At 62.4% G+C, this 17,991-nt stretch overlaps 1 protein-coding gene across 4 annotated transcripts in view; it reads left to right on the forward strand.

Moving 5' to 3' along the window:
- The window catches only part of ABR (ABR activator of RhoGEF and GTPase), a 39,175-nt gene that overhangs the window by 10,294 nt on the left and 10,890 nt on the right, over positions 1–17,991 (forward strand). For 2 of the 4 annotated variants that reach the window (XM_061363538.1, XM_061363539.1), the window contains exons 2-16: positions 3,828–4,012; positions 8,564–8,668; positions 9,138–9,323; positions 10,006–10,113; positions 10,817–10,877; positions 13,088–13,140; positions 13,292–13,432; positions 13,761–13,882; positions 13,997–14,162; positions 14,269–14,391; positions 14,466–14,541; positions 14,666–14,770; positions 15,257–15,331; positions 15,480–15,577; positions 15,692–15,823. In XM_061363538.1, the coding sequence (XP_061219522.1) occupies positions 3,828–4,012; positions 8,564–8,668; positions 9,138–9,323; positions 10,006–10,113; positions 10,817–10,877; positions 13,088–13,140; positions 13,292–13,432; positions 13,761–13,882; positions 13,997–14,162; positions 14,269–14,391; positions 14,466–14,541; positions 14,666–14,770; positions 15,257–15,331; positions 15,480–15,577; positions 15,692–15,823 (1,736 nt within the window). Of the gene's footprint in view, positions 1–3,827; positions 4,013–6,526; positions 6,824–8,563; positions 8,669–9,137; positions 9,324–10,005; positions 10,114–10,816; positions 10,878–10,958; positions 11,200–13,087; positions 13,141–13,291; positions 13,433–13,760; positions 13,883–13,996; positions 14,163–14,268; positions 14,392–14,465; positions 14,542–14,665; positions 14,771–15,256; positions 15,332–15,479; positions 15,578–15,691; positions 15,824–17,991 lie in introns of those variants that run through there. The other 2 variants (XM_061363540.1, XM_061363541.1) reach the window with 2 other exon arrangements.

Consider the following 17,991-nt stretch of genomic DNA (forward strand, 5'->3'; position numbering starts at 1 on the left):
GCTCAACCCTGGAGTTGGGTTGTGGAGTGCAGTGTTGAGCTCAGAGCCTGGTGTCTGTGGGGCAGTGAGGCTTGGCATGGCAGTGTGGGAAGGTGGGATGATCCAGAGAAGGGGAAATGATGCCTCCTTCATGGATCTGGCATCTGCTGTTCCCTGGAGGGAGACAGGGGCTGCTGGGGGGGCACGTTGCATAGGGCTGAGCTACCCCAAGTTTTCCAGCCCAAACACCCGCAGCCAGAGGGCCACATCCAGCAGCAGCAGTCCCAGGGTCTGGTGCAGCTTGTGCAGGCGTTTGGGATGGAGCCTGGAGGCCGCATCCAGCCCATCCGCACCCTCCTTCCCAGCCGCAGGCATCTCTGCAGAGCAGTGGCTCTGCCATCCTGAATCCTGCTCCAGCCACTCTTGCCAAGGTGCGGAGGAAGCTGTTTGGCATGTCCGTGTTTTGGGGGATGTGGGACAGGGTCTGGCCTTCGTCACAGCGGGGAAGGTGGTGATGGTGTGGAGGAGATGCTGTTTGTGTTGAGCCACCCTTTGGAGGAGGCCCGCGGAGGCAGGTCCGAGGCCAGCTCACGCATCCCTGTTGTCATGGTGAATTTTCACCCAGGCACAGGGAAATTGTGGCGTTTCCCCAAAACCTCGCAGGCTCCATGCGGATGTTGAGCTTTTCCTGGCACTGGGATAGGATGGGCAAGCGTTAGGGTGTGCTGATGCACTGCTGCGGTGCTGGGGAACAGCACATATCTGTGTGGAAAGGGAAGGAAATGCCATCCTGAGCTGCTGTGACTGTGCTGCCTCTGCCTGGACTGGGCAGGAGCCAACCACTGCCCTTGGATGTGCTTCCTTTTGGGGACCATAGTGCTAGCATTAGCTGGGAAGACGTGGCAGAGCAGAAACATCCTTTTCCTGGGGAAAGCAATCCCCTGTGGGGATGTGTTTCTGGCCCTGTCACTTTCCTTGGTCCACATGCCAGCTCACAGGACCCCTGTCCTGACAGTGTCAGCATCTCATGGGCACCAACCCTTGCTGCGTTGTGGGGCTGGATCCAGCTCAGGGTCAAGGGGCTGTGCTGGAGCTGGGGTTACAAGCCTGTTTCAGATCAGGGTGTCCTCACCCTCCTGGAGTGGCTCCCCTGGTCCAGGCCACCTCCCTCCCATCGGTCCCCACTCCTTGGGGTGGAGCAGGAGCATTTCCACTGCTGCTAAAAAATGGGAGCAAAAATAGCACTGGGTTTTGGCACGGGCACAGGAACAGGCTGCAGGGGCAGTGCAGCTGCGGGAGGAGGAGGCAGGCGCTTGGCTTGGGCTGGCTGGGTGGCAGGAGCACCCCACAGGCAGGGAGATGCAGAGGCCGGACCCTCCATGTCCCCTCGCCCAGCAGTGCTCGCCTTGCCTCTCCTGATTGCTCGATGGTGCTTGGTTCCCTCCCTGCAGTGGGTGCTGGAGGAATCCTGGCCTTCCCCATAAACACCATACAGCCCTGGTGGCACAGCTGGAGCTGTAGGGACAGAGCTCCATCCTCGCTCCTGGGAGCATTGCAGGCGCCTTCTCCTTGGGTGCCTGTTGGGGCACTGCCTGTGCATCTCATCCCCAGCTCCATGCTGGGACTGGGATGTAGATCTGCTCCAGCTGGGAGCAATGGCTGCCTGAGAGCCAGGTCGTTCCTGCATCCCACAGGCCAGTCCCTTCCCTGTCTATGCCATTGATGCCACCTTCTTCCCTGCAGTGGTGCGGGTGTCACCTCCCAGGGTCCCCAGCCGCCTCATTAGCACTGTGCTCCTCATTATCTTGCTGCCAAGTCAACCCAGCCTGGTTACCAGGTCTCCCACAATGCTGGTGCCACTCCGGGTGCCCTATTTCCCACCCTGCTGTTAAGTCTGGAGCTGCAGCTCTTGGCCTTGGTGGAGGGAGGCAGTGGAGCCTCCAAGTTGATGTCCCTTCTGTAGCTTGGCTCTCCTTAGACCCCACCTGATGGCGAAAGGAGCTTTGAGAGGTTTGGGTCTCTCTGGGCCACCCCCAGCTCAGGGACAGTGCCTGGTTGAGCTCAGAGGTGCTGTGTGGGGTGGGTGTTCTGGGGGGTGTCCATCATGGAGGGACACCAGTGATAATGCTCCTCATGCTGTCTTCTTCCTGGAGGTATTCGAGCTGGGACCCCTCAAAAGCAGGAGGGACGAGGGACATCCCACCACGAGGAGGTTAAAACCAGGGATCCCCTTTCCCTGGAAGCTGAGGACCAAGGGGGAGCTCCCATATTGATGCCCATCCAGTTTGTTCATTCCCAGTCAGTTCCTGGTTTGAACTGGGCTGCAGTGGCCAAGTGAAGGTGGCTCCCCAGCCTCTGCAGTGTGGTTATTAGCTACTAATTGCTCACACCTAAGCAACTGTGTCCTGGGGTATCCTGGCAAGAGCTTGGGTGCATCTGGCCCATGTCAGTGCTCTCCTCCATCCCACCCACAGATCCAGGATGGGACTGCCACCCCTCCCCAGTGTCACCAGCAGGGCTCTCAGCCTGAGCGGGCTTTGCAATACTCTGATTTAAAGATTTATCCACTTCCAGTAGGAAGCCAAATGCAATATTCATGTGCTGAGCAGTGCCAGTGGCAGTCAGGGCCAGGATGGCAGAGCTGTGGGGGGACAGTGTCAGTGGTGCAGCGTTTGGTCTGGAATGACTGATCCAGCCCCTGTGCCCCCCTTTTTGGCCAGGGTATCAGCCAGGGTCTTGTCTGGGTCTCCCTGCTGTCTGCACATAGGGAGTCTATGGGGACAGCCATGGAGCTGCTGCGTGAAGGGGAGTGAGGGGCTCCATGGAGTTGGGCAGGCCGTGCCCACCGCCTCTTTGGGAGCTGCCAGGGGGGTCGTAGCCACAGGTCCCTGGGTGGGGGGTGCTGGCTGCACCCCGTGGCCACCCCTGCCGCAGCCGTGCTCCCTTCCCCCTCCCCTTTGTCAGCATCTCGGGGCTGCTGCAGTCACCTCTTCCCGCCGCCACCGAGCTGATGCCGTTTCCATGGTAACGGGTTAGGATGTACCCTGGTCCCCCTCTGCGCCCCTGGGACCTGCCACAGACCCCGGGACCCCCTAGCTCCTACTTAGGGCTCCAGCTCCCCAAAATGGTTTCCCATGGCCAACAGGGCAACACATGGGCAACAGGGACAGTGTGGGGCATCCAGAAATGGGTGCTGGCCTGGCGTGGTGGTGGCTTCATCCGGCATTGGTGGAAAGCAGACTCTTTCTGCTCCACCAAGCTGCCCACCCGCCATGGAGCTGTCAACCATCCGCCTTCTACCAGGGGAGTGGCAATGTCCTCCATGCTGCAGACCCAGGCATCCGCCCTGGCACCCATTCCCACTCTCCAAGGAGGATGGGCATGGGAAAGCAGGGAGGATGGTGGCTATGGATGCCAGCCCAGCTCCTTCCCTCCCCAGGGATGGCACGGGGATGGCGGATGATGGGCAGGCAGGGCAGAGCCACTAGTGTGGGGCCAGGGCGTCTGGCAGAGCAGCTGTCCCTGCACAGAGGAGGCCCGAGGCCTCTCTGTGCCGTTAATTATGCAAATATAGGGAAGTGTGTCAAGCAGAGGATGCCCTGTGGGGCTGAGGATGCTCTCTGTGTGATGCTCTGCCTGCTGGAGCAGGCAGAAAGCAGGCAGCCGAGGCTGGTGGGGCCAGGGTGGGCTGCAGGTGCCGGAATGTGTGTCTGTGCATGGTCCCGGGTGTTGGACACAGGGTCTGTTGCCTGCAGGTGACCCACAACTAGGTGTTTGTGGTGTGCTGTGTGGTGACCCCCGGCTATGCCGTTGCATGGATGCTCACCACCATCCTCTTCCCCTGGCAGACTTCAACTATGGTGCGGACGAGTACGACGCCGAGGGCAACGAGGAGCCCAAGGCGCTGCCAGAGGGCTCGGAAACCATGCCCTACATCGATGAATCGCCCACCATGTCCCCCCAGCTCAGCGCCCGCGGCCAGGACAGCGGGGACGGTGTCTCCCCTACACCCACCGACAGCCTCAGCACAGGGGTAGGTGTTCGGGGTGCAGAGCTCTATGCCGGGTGCGGTTGAAGGCGGGGCTGTGGGTACCCGCTCGGTTGTGTCAGCAGTGGTGTCGTTGATGGTCTGATGCTGCTGTGACCTGCGGGACTGTCCTCTGGCGTCCCAAACGCCGGGGTACAGCCAGCACCCTGTTCTGCTGCTGGTGGTGCCATGTCGGTGGGACACTGCGTGTCCCTGCCCCGGCGGCAGAGCCAGGACGGCACGGGCTGGTCGGGGAGAGGGGACCGGGTGCCGTAGCGCAGCCCGGCTGGGTGAGAAGTGTGGGGTTCGCAGCAAGCCCGCAGGCAGCCGCTGCGCCGCGCTGCCGGCTCCATCTAGCGGCACTTGGAGGTGAACCGCCGGCTGGGGAGGGACCCCTTGGATGTGTCCCCCCTTCTGGGGAACTCGGATTTAACCCCTCCTCTCCCTCTGCTCTCCCGAGAGCATCCTCGGGGTTTCACAGGAGGGATGCTCGGAGGTCTGCGGGGCGGGAAACAGAAGGGAAAGCTGTATTTTTCCAGGATAAAAGATCATGTAAATCCCGGGGACATCGGGGCTGTGTGCCCGGACCGGTGGGCTCTTGGCAGGGCATCGGATGCCCCTGGCCCCTCGGCACAAGGCTCGTGGACTGGGTGCCGCTGGGGTCCCGCAGAGGGCTGGGGCTCGGCCGGGGCAGGAAGCCAGGCTGGGAAACGTGCAGGTTCCTGTCGTGGAAAGAGTTAAGCCTTGACCCGGATGCTGAGGCAGAAGAGGCGAGAGGTGTGGCTTCCTCCCCGGGGCCCGCCGCTGCGCAGCATCCTCCTCCCGGCACCCAGCGCACCCCCACCGCGCTCCCTGGGGACCGCAGCCACCCTGCTGCGGGAAGGACCCTGCCTCGGGGCCGGCTCAGACCACCCGGGCTCAGCACCCCTTGTCCCACCCCACCAGGATGCTGGGCACAGCCCTGCGAGCATTGACGCCGGGATTTGGCGGTGGGCTCCATCCCTGGAGCCGGTTGGGATAGGGGAGAGTATCCCTGGGAAAGCAGGGTTGGCGAAGACCCTAGGGGTCACTGGCAAAGCGGTGCTGTTGGAGGCTGGTGGAGCTGGATGCAGGCAGTGCTGGCTTGGTTGGCTCTAACAGGATTGGGAAGTGTCGGAGCTCAGCGCTGGCTTTGCCTCCATCTCTTTATCTAGAGCTGCTTGTGTCAGGGCTTAGTGGGGCACCGTCTGTTTAGGGCATGTTTAATCGGTGTGTCCAGCCCTGCGATGGGCACAAGCTTGTGTGTGGGTTCTGCTGTGTCATGGGTGCCAGGCTCACCCCATCACTCTCCTCTGGTGGGGTGGGACTGGTGTCACTGCCTTTTGGAGTGCTGGAGGAGGTTTCTGGTGGGGCATCTTTTCTTGCAAGCCCCTGGGGCAGCTGTGACCACATCTGGGGCAACCAGATGCTGGGTGCAGACACAGCCTGTCTCTCCTCCCACCTGGTGTGAGGTGATGGCCCAGCCCCTGCTTGGAGAGGGGTTTCTGGGTTTGGCACTGTGGATGCTTTCCCCTGGGCAGGGACTGTTGTGCCCTCTGGAGACAGGGCCCAGTGCCCTGGCATAGACCCCTCTTACCCCCTGAGCTGCGGTGTGGACACAGGGCTGGACGCAGACTCTGGAAGTCCCCGTGTCTCTGTCTCTGCCCACTTCTCATAGCAGGAGTTGGTTCCAGGCTTGGACAGGCGCAGGAGGCAGAACAGATGTGGTTGCTGCTTCCCTTTTTGCTGTTGAGGAGCAGGGGGAAACTGCTGAAACAGCTCTTGCGTTAGTGTCCCCTCCTCCAGCCTGTTCTTGCCCCGTTTCCAGGGCCCATGTTGTCCTTCGCAGGTGCCACAACTCTGCTCATGTCTCTGTTCCCTGGCTGCCCCTCTGTTGTGGTCAGGCTGGGGCAGCAATGAAGCGCTAGCGCTGATCCGTGTGGGATGCTGTGGGGAGGCACGTGTCTCCGCTGCGTTATCCTGCCCTTAGTCCCCACTGGGGTGCAGAGAGGTCCCTTCTGGGATGGTGGAGCCAGGTCTCCTTATGGTACCCGGTGACGCTGGTGCCCTCTAAGGTCACTTTTGCCGGTGGTCTGTCTGCCTGCCCCCCCCACGGGACACGGTGGGACCAAGGGTCCCTGTCGGCCGGGATGGGCACTGTCCTGCCGCTGCCCGCTCTGCAGGGTGAGGATGCAGGGGACCCTCCCCGTGGTTTCCCACTGCGCACGCCGAGCGCTGGGAGAACCGGCTCGGGGCAGGCGGCTGCTGCGCGCCCCAGCCTTGACCACACGCGGCCGGCGAGGCAGCTCCACCTCCAGCGCCAAGAGATGCATTTCCTGTAGCGAGCGTGCAGGGCGGAGCGGCAGGGCTGGCTGGGGCAGCGGCCCTCCGGCACCCGCAGCCCCTCCGGGGGTGAGCGCAGGGCGAGCCCGGCCCTCCTGTGCCACCGCTGCTGACCCCAGGGCGGCCGCTGCCACCTCCTCTTGGGGCCGGTGGTGCTGCCCCCGCCCCGGGGTTCCCGGGCTGAAGGCCGGAGCTGTGGCAGGCGGGAGCACCGGGGATCCCATAATGGCTCCTTTCATCCCGCGGCGGTGGCCGGTGGCCAGGGCTGAGTCAGGCCAAGCTGGCTCAGCCGTGTGAGCCCCTCGCTCGGAGCCTCGCGGGGTCCCCGCTGCCCAGCCGGCCATGGAGGAGGAAGAGGAGGCCATAGGGTACTTGGATAAAGTGCTGGAGGATGAAGATGACTCTGAGCCGGGAACCCCCACCAGCCCCGTGTCTCCGTTCTCGGCCGGCGAGAAGGTGGGCAGCGGGGGCTCCCCACTCCTGTGCTGGTGGTGGGGTTGGGGGACAAGGGCATCTTGCTGGTGCTGGTGATGGCCAGGACTTGGGGCAGCTCCTGGGTCCATGTGGTGGGTGCTGGGGGGAGAAGGAGCATCACTGCTGTTCCTCCGGGACTGCCTGCAGGCAGGGCACGGGCCGGGGCTGCACAGGGTAGCGGGTACAAAGGGTTCAGCGGGTGCTTGCAGAGTGGGGTGAGCCCCCAGCCTTGTTCCCATGGGGAGTGGGGCTATGCGTGCTGCTCACGGGGGGCTGTGTGGGTCGGCAGAGGTGGTGCCGGATGCTCAGGAAGGGGCTGGACCCCGCACTCTGTCACTGCCCCACTGCATGGCCACCAGAAACCCCTAAACCACCCCAAACCCCAGTGCTGGGAGGTGGCCCCGGGGGGCCCCATGTGCTGGCACATGTGGAGCCCGGCACCCTTCTCTTGCCCGCCCTGCCTGTGTGCCCTCAGGGTGCTGGCACAGGGCTGGGGTTCTCCCTGGGGTCTCCTGCTTGTGGCTGCTGTGCCCCACCTTATGGTTGTTCCTCTGGGTTGCGGGGGTCCAGCTGGCATCATCCCTATGGGGTGCCGAAGGGCCGGGGTGTGGATGGGCCCCTTATCTCCCCACCTCCTGCGCAGGGCCCAGGCTGAGGGAAGCAGGAAGAGCCTGTGACTAATTGGTGGCAAAGAGCCCACAAGCTCCCAGTGCATAAACCTGCTCCCCCCGTGCACCCCTGTGCTGCACCAGTCACTGTGTCCTGGCATTAACAGTGCAGGCTGGCAGGGAGCTGCAGGGTGGGCACCCTGGTTGGCACTGCAGCTCCCAGTGAGATGCTGATCTATGGGCATGCCCACCCATGGCTCTTTGGGTGGCAAAGCCTGGCTCCTGAATGTGGTTTTTAAGTGGAGATCCAAGGCATGCTGGGCATTCAAGGCGGTCCAGGGACTGGGATGCTTGGGAGCCTGGCTGAGGATCCCAGAGCCCCCCCCAGCCCATCCATGCATCGCCCATCTCCCTGCTCCGTGAGGGTCATGGAGCGTCAGTGCTGCAGCAGACCTGGTCACTAAGCTGCCAGCAGCGGGTCCCCATACAGCCCAGGACCTGCCCCAGTGCCTCAGCTGGGGAAAGGGTGGTGCTGGCTCACGTGGGAGCCCCACAGAATCACAGGATTGTTTAGGTTAGACAAGAGCTTGAAGAGCACTGAGTCCCGCTTTAACCCAGCGCTGCCAACTCCAACACTAAACCAGTGCCACATCTACACGGTTTTTATACACCTCCAGGGCTGGTGACTCAGCCCCTTCCCTGGGCAGCCTGTTCCCGTGCTTGACAGCCCTTTCGGTGAGGATTTTTTTCCTAATATCCAACCTAAACCTCCCCATGCGCAACTCGAGGCCATTTCCTCTCCACCGCCGGGCATGATTTCACTGGGCGCTTCTGGACTCTGCCCTGGGATTGTCCTGCAGTGCTGTGCACCACCCTGGAATGCTGCCTGCAGCGCTGGGCTCCCGGCCAGCCCGGAGCAGGGAGGGGAGCGAAGCTGGTGCAGCCCTTGGTTTCCCAGCTGGCTCCAGCCTGGCTGTGCTGCCCGGCAGGCACGTGCCCAGCCCTTGCTGTGGAGCTTCCCTGTCGCTGATGGGGATACCCAGGCAGGGTGGGATGAGGGGTGTCCTCTTGTGCTGCCTGCTGGCTCAGCCAGGCTCCTTGCTGCATTGCACAGGGCGAGCGAGATGCTGGAAAAGGCCTGGAGATGCGGAAGCTGGTGCTCTCTGGTTTCCTGGCCAGCGAGGAGATCTACATCAACCAGTTGGAGGCCCTCTTGTTGGTGAGCACAGCCCCTCCAGGGATGTTCCCTAAGGGATGGATGGATGGATGGATGGATGGATGGATGGATGGGAGTGAATCATCTCTTCCTGGACAGCCTCCCCCAAGCAGGCCTGGCCCAGATGCTACCTGTGCAGGAGCAAAGCTGCAGGAGTGATGCTGGATCCAGCCTTGCTCTGGCCCAGCCGCCCCGTCTCGCCTCCCTCCCCTCCTGCTTGTGTGCCTGGGGGGGAAGTATTTATAGCCCCGCTTCCTCTTGCGGGCTCACTGGCCCTCGTGGCGGGGATGCTGTTGCACAACGTGGGCTCACCGCTGCCACGGGGAACTCTGGGGGGATGCATGACTGGGAGCAGCCCCTTGGTCCAGCTGCTGGCCCAGACCCATCCTTGCTGCCAGCTCACAGCCCCCTCACCTCAATGTTCCCCTCTCAGTTCCAGTCTCAAGCACTCTCCCTTCTCCTCCCTTGGCAGCCTATGAAGCCACTGAAGGCCACAGCCACAACATCGCAGCCTGTCCTCACCCTCCAGCAGATTGAGACCATTTTCTACAAGATCCAGGACATCTACGAGATCCATAAGGAGTTCTATGACAGCCTGTGCCCGAAGGTGCAGCAGTGGGACAGCAACGTCACCATGGGCCACCTCTTCCAGAAGCTGGTATGGCCTTCCCCAGGTCTTGCTCCACTTGGAAGAGGAGGAGGGCCAGGGAGATAGAGCACCAAGCTGTGGGGCTCAGCTCATGCCCTGCCATCTGTTCACCGCTGGCCATGGGACTTGTTGCATCCCTCCTTGCAGCAGTCCCTGCTGCCTGCCTGCACTGCTGCTCACAGTTAGTGGGTTCCAGGAGCAGCCATGGCAGGGTTTTGGCTGGAGGTGGACGCTGTGGCTTTCCCATGGGGCTGGCAGGCGCCCAGGCTGCTGCCTCTTTGCTCTCCAGGGCCATGCTCTGAGTCCTGCCGCTGCTTCAGACTTGCAGTGGGAGCAGAGGTTGTGCCCATGGTGCTGCGGCCATGCTGGGGAGGGGAAGAGGAGAGGGCAGGTTGAAGGGTGCCAGGAAGTGGCTGTAGCTTCAGCCTCCAGTGTCCAGGCTCTCATTACCTCTCTGTTGGACTTTGGGGGTTTGTGGGGGCACGGGGCTGGGCAGGAGCCCCAGCATCCTGCTGTGGGAGAGGACTCTCCCTGTGGATCCAAGTGTGTGGCCCAGCTGGGTATGGCCCGGCCGTGTCCTGCCTGGAGTGAACAGCTCTGAGCAGTGTCCCCTCGCTGGCTGCCTGGCCCCTCGCACTGTGGGTGGCTTCAGCATCCCCCTGGATGCCTGGCTAATCCCTGCTCCCCGCAGGCCAGCCAGCTGGGGGTCTACAAAGCCTTTGTGGATAACTACAAAATCGCACTGGAGACAGCAGAGAAGTGCAGCCAGAGCAACAACCAGTTCCAGAAGATCTCAGAGGTAAGCTGGGCCAGGGGGACAGGGCTGCTGTGACCAGGCTGTCCTGGCACAGGGTAGAGAGTGCTGTCCCGTGGTTGAGATAACCGCATCTGCCCCATGGGGATGCTGTCCCTGCCCTGGGGACCCTCAGGGACTGTCCTAGAGCAGGAGCATCAGTGGCTGTGAGGGAGGGTTGTGGTCTTTGTATATTGTGGGATTCCCCTCACCCTGTGCAAGCTCAGGTTGGGCTCAGCCCTCGTTGCTGTGATTTCTGGGGTGCCAGGGTAGTCTTCTCCTGCTCGCCCCATCCACTGAGCGTGGATGCTGGGTACTGGGCACCTGTGGCTCATCTCCTGCTGGCTGCATCTCCATGCCTGGCTCCCCTATAGCAACGGGACCCTCTGTGGCTGCAGGCTTGTTCCCTGTTCCCTCCAGCCCCATCCACAGCAGCTCAGTGGGACCCGCAGCCTCCCCGTGCTGCTGTGGGTCTGAGAGTGCTGCTCCAGGGTGCTACATGGGTCCATCGTGTCCCTTCTGCTGGGCACAGCCAGAGCTGCTCCTGGCATCCCATACAGCGCACACCTCCACCGGAGCCCCCTCCAGAATGGCCTGGCTGGGGCTGGGAGGAGGTATCAGGGTGCAGGAAGGGTGAGGGGGGGATGCCATGACCTTGAGCAGTGACCTTGCCCCCGAGGGCTGCTCTGATGCCCCTTTCCCTCCCTAGGAGCTGAAGGTGAAGGGCCCCAAGGACTCGAAGGAGAGCCACACGTCCGTCACCATGGAGGGTACGGCGGGCGCGGGGAGGGGGACGCAGCCTTTGTGTGTGCGCGGGTGAATGACAGCAGCTCCCGCGAGCGGAGCCCTTTGTGTTCCCGAGCGCGGAGCCGGCAGGGAGCGGGGGGCCACGGCTCCGGAGGATGCTGGGGGCGCACGGGAGCCCCCCACCCGCTGCCCACCCCATCCCGCTGCGCCCAGCGCCGTGCTGAGGGGCCGATGCCGTGCCGCAGCCGGGCTGAGCTGCTGCGGGGCGGCAGAGATGGCTGCGTGCAGACGGGGCTGCCATGGAAATCCTCGTCGTGGTCCGGCTCTGCTGTAACTGCACCTACGGTGAGGCGAGGGGGAGGGCTCCGCGTTCAGGTGCTGTGGGGTCACTGGCCCTGGGGCTCGCTTGTCCTTGCTGGGGGGGGGGGGGGGGGTGGAGGCTGTGCCGTGTTCTGCAGCCTGAAGTTGGGAACGGCTTTGTTCCAGGCTCTATGGAATCATCTTGGCTCTGGCACACGCGGCCACGCGTTCGCCTTCCCTGCGGACAGGGGCTGTGCCAGTGGTGGGACAGCGAGGAGCTGGGGATCCCTCTGACTGTGCTGGTCTGGGGGCATGGTGATGGGGAGGATTCCCTGCTTGCTTGCTGGAGGCGGCGAGCATGGTGGGACCGGAATGCTCATCTCTGCATGGCTGGGCAGGAGAGGCACTGAGCATCCCTGCCTGCTGAGGCTGGGCCCCTGCTGCCTGCGTGTGGGTCCCAGGCTGGTGGAACTGTGCTGGTGAGAGCCTGGTGCTCATCTTGTACTGGGACAGTCCCTCCCTGGCTCCATGGTGTTTTGCATGTGCCTGTAGCGATGGCAGCATCCTCCCTCTGGATCTAGGGTGGGGGAATGAGGAGGGGATACCCTGCCTGCCCCCCTCCATCCCAGAGGATGGCTGCTGCAAGAAGCTGGGCTCCAGTTTTTGCCTGCTGGCGCAGTTGTGGGGGATGCAGCCTTCAGTTCATGGTCCAGCCCTTCATCCTCACCTCCCTGTACCAGGACAGGGGTTCCACTCTTGGGACTGGGCATCATGAGGCAGCATGCTGTGGGGAAAGTGGATGGGAACCCCCTGCAGCTCACAGGACAGGGTGGATGCAGGCAGCACCTTTCCCTCTTCCCCAGCCCAAAGCCAGGCCCTGCTTGGCCCTGGCAGTTTGGGGAAGTGCTCAGAAGCAAAGGGAAAACCCAGAGGCATCGGCCTGGCTGTAAGCAGTCAGGGGGACATGTGAGTGGTTGGGTATGGGGAGCAGCACTGTCAGTGTGCCCTGTGCCTTCGCCTGCCCAAAGAGCTGGGCAGGAGGAGGAGGGTCTGGCTGCTTGGGGTGAAACGTGCCTCTGAAGAGCCCCCGGGGCTGGTTTCCTGCTGGGAATGTGCATGGCAGGAGGAGGGGTGTCTGTGCCCTGTGTGCGGGGCAGCTCTGAGCCCCTGCCATGGATGGAGCCTCATGTAGTCATGGGGGGCTGCAGGGAGGGAACTTGGCATTGGGAGGGTGCCTGATCCTCCTGTGTTCTCTGTAGGTGGGGGTTCTGCTGCTGCTGGAGCAGCCTGGGTTCCCCTTGTGCCCAGGACTGACCGGCGTGGGGGGATATGGGGTGTCCCAGCCCAGCAGGGGCAGGTCAGGGATGAGACCTGCTGCTGAGCCAAAAGGGAAACTGAAAAGGCTGCTGGTGGTGATGAGCAGCTTCCGCCCCACAGCCACCGCAGGCAAAGCTGGCGGTGCCGGTGTGCACACCACAGCGGGGAGGGAGAGGGAGGCCCTCGCCCCGCAGGGAGGCTGTGCTGGCACAGTCATGGGGGGGATGCCCTGCAGAAAGCTGTGTGTTCACACAGCTCCTCTGGCTTTGACACCCGTGATGTGTGGCAGCAGAGGGGAGGAGGCCATGGTGTCCCCACTGTGCCCTGTCCCAGGGCTGGGACAGACCTTACCGATGCAGGGCCATGGCTGGAGCAGAGCAACCTGTGTGTAGCACTATTTGGCAAGCACCGTGCTGCAGGCACCCCAGTGGGGACCCAACAGACACCTGCACTGCTGGTCCACACATGGTGCAGAATGGACCCCAGACATTCATCCCGGGCTTTGTGCATCATGTGCATCCTTGCCCCTGCAGGATGTGGTCCTGGCTCTTATGGGTGGGAGAGGGGCTGGGGCCCTGTTGGTGGGTGGCTGCTGACACCTTCTCTCTCCCTTCAGCGTTGCTGTACAAACCCATTGACCGGGTGACACGGAGCACCCTTGTCCTGCATGTGAGTGTGACACCAGTCCTGGGGCGGGGGACTCTGCCCCATTGCTCCTGGGGACCCACAGCCACGGGGAGTGCTGCTGAGGGGTCTCCGGGGTGGGTGCTGCAGGCAGGGCAGTGCTCTTGGCCACTCACCTGTGCCTGTGCCCTTCCAGGACCTCCTCAAGCACACCCCAGCCGACCACCCCGACTACCCGCTGCTCCAGGATGCTCTCCGCATCTCACAGAACTTCCTCTCCAGCATCAATGAGGACATAGATCCCCGGAGGACAGCGGTCACCACCCCCAAGGGGGAGGTAAGCCAGTGGGGTGGGCAGTGATGGGCACAGGGTGAGGGCTGAGCCCTCTGCCAGCCCATGGCTGGTGTCTCCACCCTGGGGAGCTCCACGGTGCTTGGCCAGGAGATGGAGGGTTTCCTCTAGATGCAGTTAGGGTGCAAGGTTAGGGTTCTACCTGGTCCTTGCTGCTTGCTGGCACCCTGCTGAGCATGTGGGACTTAAAATAGCAGCCAGAGGACAGAGACCTTCCCATGCTCCCAATGGAGGGGGACAGAGGCATCCGTCCCCTGCAGCTTGTTGGCCTTTGCTCCCTGCCCGCTCTCACCCCAGCCCTGCCGCCCCACAGACCCGGCAGCTTGTCAAGGATGGCTTCTTGGTGGAGCTGTCGGAGGGCTCGAGGAAGCTGCGGCACGTCTTCCTCTTCACCGACGTGCTGCTCTGCGCCAAGCTGAAGAAGACAGCGGTGGGGTAAGGAGGGCACTGGGCACCGGGGGGGATGCTCCAGCCCCCTGTCCTCCAGTGGGCAGAGGGACGGGCCGGGAGGGTGTCAGGCATCACTGAGCACCCCCTTCCCGGCTGCAGGAAACACCAGCAGTATGACTGCAAGTGGTACGTGCCCCTGGCTGACCTGGTGTTCCCTTCGCCGGAGGAGTCGGAGCACTGCCCGCAGGTCCACGTCATCCCCGACCACGAGCTGGAGGACATGAAGATGAAGATCTCGGCCATCAAGAGCGAGGTGCAGAAGGAGGTGAGAGGAGGATGGGGTCCCTGGGGAAGTGTGGGTGCCTTGCTCTGGAACAGGGACAGGACATGGGGGTGCCTGTGAAAGCTCCTCTTTGCTCCCTTGCCTATAGAAAGCCAACAAGGGGCAGAGCCGGGCCATTGAGCGCCTCAAGAAGAAGATGTTTGAGAATGAATTCTGGCTGCTCCTCAACTCACCCGCCATCCCCTTCCGCATCCACAACCGCAACGGGAAGGTGAGGAGGGTGGGCTGCGGGCCGGGCTCGGTGTTGCCTGTGCACAGCCTGCTGCATCGTCCTCTGTCTTGCAGAGCTACCTCTTCCTGCTGTCATCCGACTACGAGAGGTCTGAGTGGAGGGAGGCCATTCAGAGACTGCAGAAAAAGGGTAAGTTTGGGGCTGTTGAGGTCCTCTTGGACCTCACAAGGAGGCCCCATAGGATCACAGTCTCTGGTGCCCATGGCCAGCACTGGCTGCATCCCTCTGAAGCTCATCTCTTGTCCTCTCCCAGACCTCCAGGCCTTTGTCCTGAGCTCGGTGGAGCTGCAGGTGCTCACGGGATCCTGCTTCAAGCTACGCACTGTCCACAACATCCCGGTCACCAGTAACAAGGATGGTGAGTGTTGCTGTGCTGGTGGCTCCTTCTTTGCCTCCAGATGATGCTGGGGAGGAGCTGTGGGGTCCCTTGTCTGGAGCTGGGTCCCTGCTTGGGGACCGTGCCTGTGCAGGGGACAGCCACCCACCAGATGGCACTGCTGGAGCAGGGTCTGGCTCCCAGGCAGCGCTGGAACGTGGGAATGCTTTGGGATGCGTCCCAGCATCCCCATGGGCTGTGCAGGACCAGGGTGTTCCCGAGGTGAGACCCACTGGGAACCTCCTTCAAGGCTGTCCAACAGCAGGAGACCTTGGGGTGTCTGTCAGCAGGGGGGGATGCACATCCTCTTCCAGGCCTTAGGGATGGACAGTGGGGTGTCACCACAGATACCCAGTGCTTGCTATGGCAAAAGCTGCGTGGGGGATAGCCAGCCCACACACCATTGGGCCATTGGGCATGGGAGGTGGCTGCTGAGTCCTGACACGGCCTCTGCTCTGCCCACCACAGATGATGAGTCCCCTGGGCTCTATGGGTTCCTGCACGTCATCGTCCACTCCGCCAAGGGCTTCAAGCAGTCTGCTAGTAAGTGAGGGTGCCCACCCTTTAGCTTGGGGGGGCTGGTGTGGTCAGAAGAGCTGGGGTCCAGCATGTGGCCCCGCTCTGCCCACAGTGGTCCCCTGGGAGCTGATGGGGATGTTCCTGGCGTGCTGAGTGGTGTCTGCTCCCCCAGACCTTTACTGCACGCTGGAGGTGGACTCCTTTGGCTACTTCGTCAGCAAAGCCAAGACCAGGGTTTTCCGGGACACCACTGAGCCACAGTGGAACGAGGTGAGAGGAGGGTGGGATGCAAGGAGGGGACTGTATCCCCCCTTTCCCTTCCAGCCCCAGTTTTGAAGGTGTTTTGGGATGCTGGGGCTGAGCCATTCTCCCTCTGCATCCCAGGAGTTTGAGATTGAGCTGGAGGGCTCCCAGTCCCTGCGCATCCTCTGCTATGAGAAGTGCTATGACAAGACCAAGCTCAACAAGGACAACAACGAAATTGTGGACAAGATCATGGGCAAGGGGCAGATCCAGGTATGCACTGGGGTTTTTGAGCATCTTCTCACCCAGCGATGGACCCTCAGGGTGCCTGGGCTGGGAGGGTTGTTTAGGTGTGATGCCTGGAATGGGAGATGCCTGGCAGCATGAGAAATGGAGGACAGGGACTGTGGCTTGGGGTTGAAGGCAGTGAGGTGGGTAGGCATCAGGGGTATGAGTGGTGGTCCCAGTGCACAGTGGCTGCAGGAGAATGTGGGACAAAGCAAGAGGGGGTCCTGTGGAGGTGACAAAGCCAGTGATGTTTCTGTTCTGCTGCAGCCTGTGGGTCTGCAGGGAGGGGTCTGGCCCCTGCCTCCGGGGGGTCTCTGGGTGTGCAGTCCCCCATCCCTCCCCACCAACTGTGGCTGTCCCCTCTGCCACCATCTGCCTCCCCTGCCTCTCCATCAGCTGCTGTTATGGCAACAGGGGTTTCCAGGACAACGGCTGATCTGCCTCTGACTGGCGGTTGCCAGGCAGGAGGATGGAGGCCTGGGCTGCCCCGGGATGCTCCAGGTGAGCTGGACCGGGAAGGTGGCAGCTCCCAGACTCACCTTGGCCAGGCTGCAGGGAGGCCAAGGGCAGTGGGGATGGTTTGGGATGGGGGCACCTCTGTGTGCTCCTGGGGGGGACACAAGGTCCAGCTGCATTCCCTGGGGGACAGCGTCACGCCTGGAACACAGGAACTCCAGCCAAGGCCACTTCAAAGGGCCCAGTGCAGCTACTGGCTCCATGGGAAAGCAGCTGAGGGCAGGTCCTGGGGGAGCAGGGAGCAGCATGGAAATGCCATGGGGAAGGGGATACTACAGGGGGATGGCTCTGCACTGGGATGGGAGGTGGGGGCTTGGCTTCACCAGTGGGTTGTTCATACCCAAAATCACTTGTCTATTGCCCGCTCCACAGGGAAGCAGTGGTGTGAGGGTGGCATTGGGCCAAGGGGAGGGTTAGAGCAGGGATGGGGCTTGATGCCCCTGGGGATCAGTCCAGCTGCACGCTCGGAAATAGCCTGGGTCAACAAACATGAGTCATGCTGAGAGACACAGGGGTTGGGACAGGGACAGCACAGCTCGTCCCCGCTGTGTACAAGTCGTGGGGAAGAAAGGAAGAGAGAGGAGGCGCTGGGGCTGTTTTTCCTGGGGCTGGTTGGAGCAGGGTCAGGTTGGGGCTGTCCTTCTGTCACCACAGCTTGGCCCCTGCCTGGGAGGTAGCAGGGCTGGGATGGGCAGCATGGCTATGGGCAGGATGAGCAGTGCTGCACGTGGGGCTGTGGGCTGTGACCAAACCCCTTTACCCTGAGCTGTTCAGGCAGAGATGCTGCCCTGGCTGGTCCCTGGGCTCATTGTGACCTGCTGCTGGTTCCAGTTAGCAGCAGGAGTGGGAGACATGGAGCACTAGCATCGGCAGCTCAGCAAAGGCCCATGGTGTATTTGGGGCTGCCAGGATGGCTGACACCCACCCCCCCCTCCCCACCAGTGCTGTGCTTAGTGCCCAGCTCTAATCTGATGGCCCAGGCACGTGGGTCAGCCAGGAAAGCAGCTTAGAGGCATCAGGGGCTGGTGGGATCAAGGGAATGGTGCAGCCCCTCTGCGGGGGGCAGCGGGAGCCTCCTGAGGCTGCAGCGGTGCCATGGGTGGGAGTCACATCCTGCTGGCACAGGGGATGTGGATGGGTCCATGGAGGGGCTAAGGCTGGCACCAGCCTCTAGAGCATCCTGGCAGTGAGCCCTAAGGGGTCTGCTGTGTGGTGAGTGTCCGATCCCACCCTGAGCTCCATCCCTGTGGCTGGCAGAGGGTGAGCACCCTGTGCCATGTGGGTGCAGCCACTGGTTGCTCTATGGGAAGGTGTGTCTGAGTTGGGACTGGGAATGGAATGGCTCTGCTGTGACTCCTGGTTGGCATTAATGCTGGTTTGTTGTTGTTAACCCTGTTTTGCATGTGGTTTCCAAGGCTGGGACGTGGCGTGGTCAGGGTAGAGGTGCCATGGAGGAAGGCTTGTGTCCCTGGCACTGGAGGGCTTGGCCCTGCTCTAAGCTGTCCCAGTCACTCCCAGCGGCCTGGCTGTGCCCAGTGGGTGCTGGCAGGGGTGCCCGGTGCTATGTTGGGTTGGCAGATGGATGCAGAGCAGGCTGCAAGCACTTGTGTCCATACTGCAGAGGGGAAAGGCTGGAT

The sequence above is a fragment of the Neopsephotus bourkii genome, unplaced genomic scaffold, assembly GCF_033783945.1.
Source record: "Neopsephotus bourkii isolate Nb327-2 ecotype Australia unplaced genomic scaffold, CSIRO-AGI_Nbou_v1 NB_1154, whole genome shotgun sequence".
Classification (NCBI taxonomy): Eukaryota; Metazoa; Chordata; class Aves; order Psittaciformes; family Psittacidae; genus Neopsephotus; species Neopsephotus bourkii.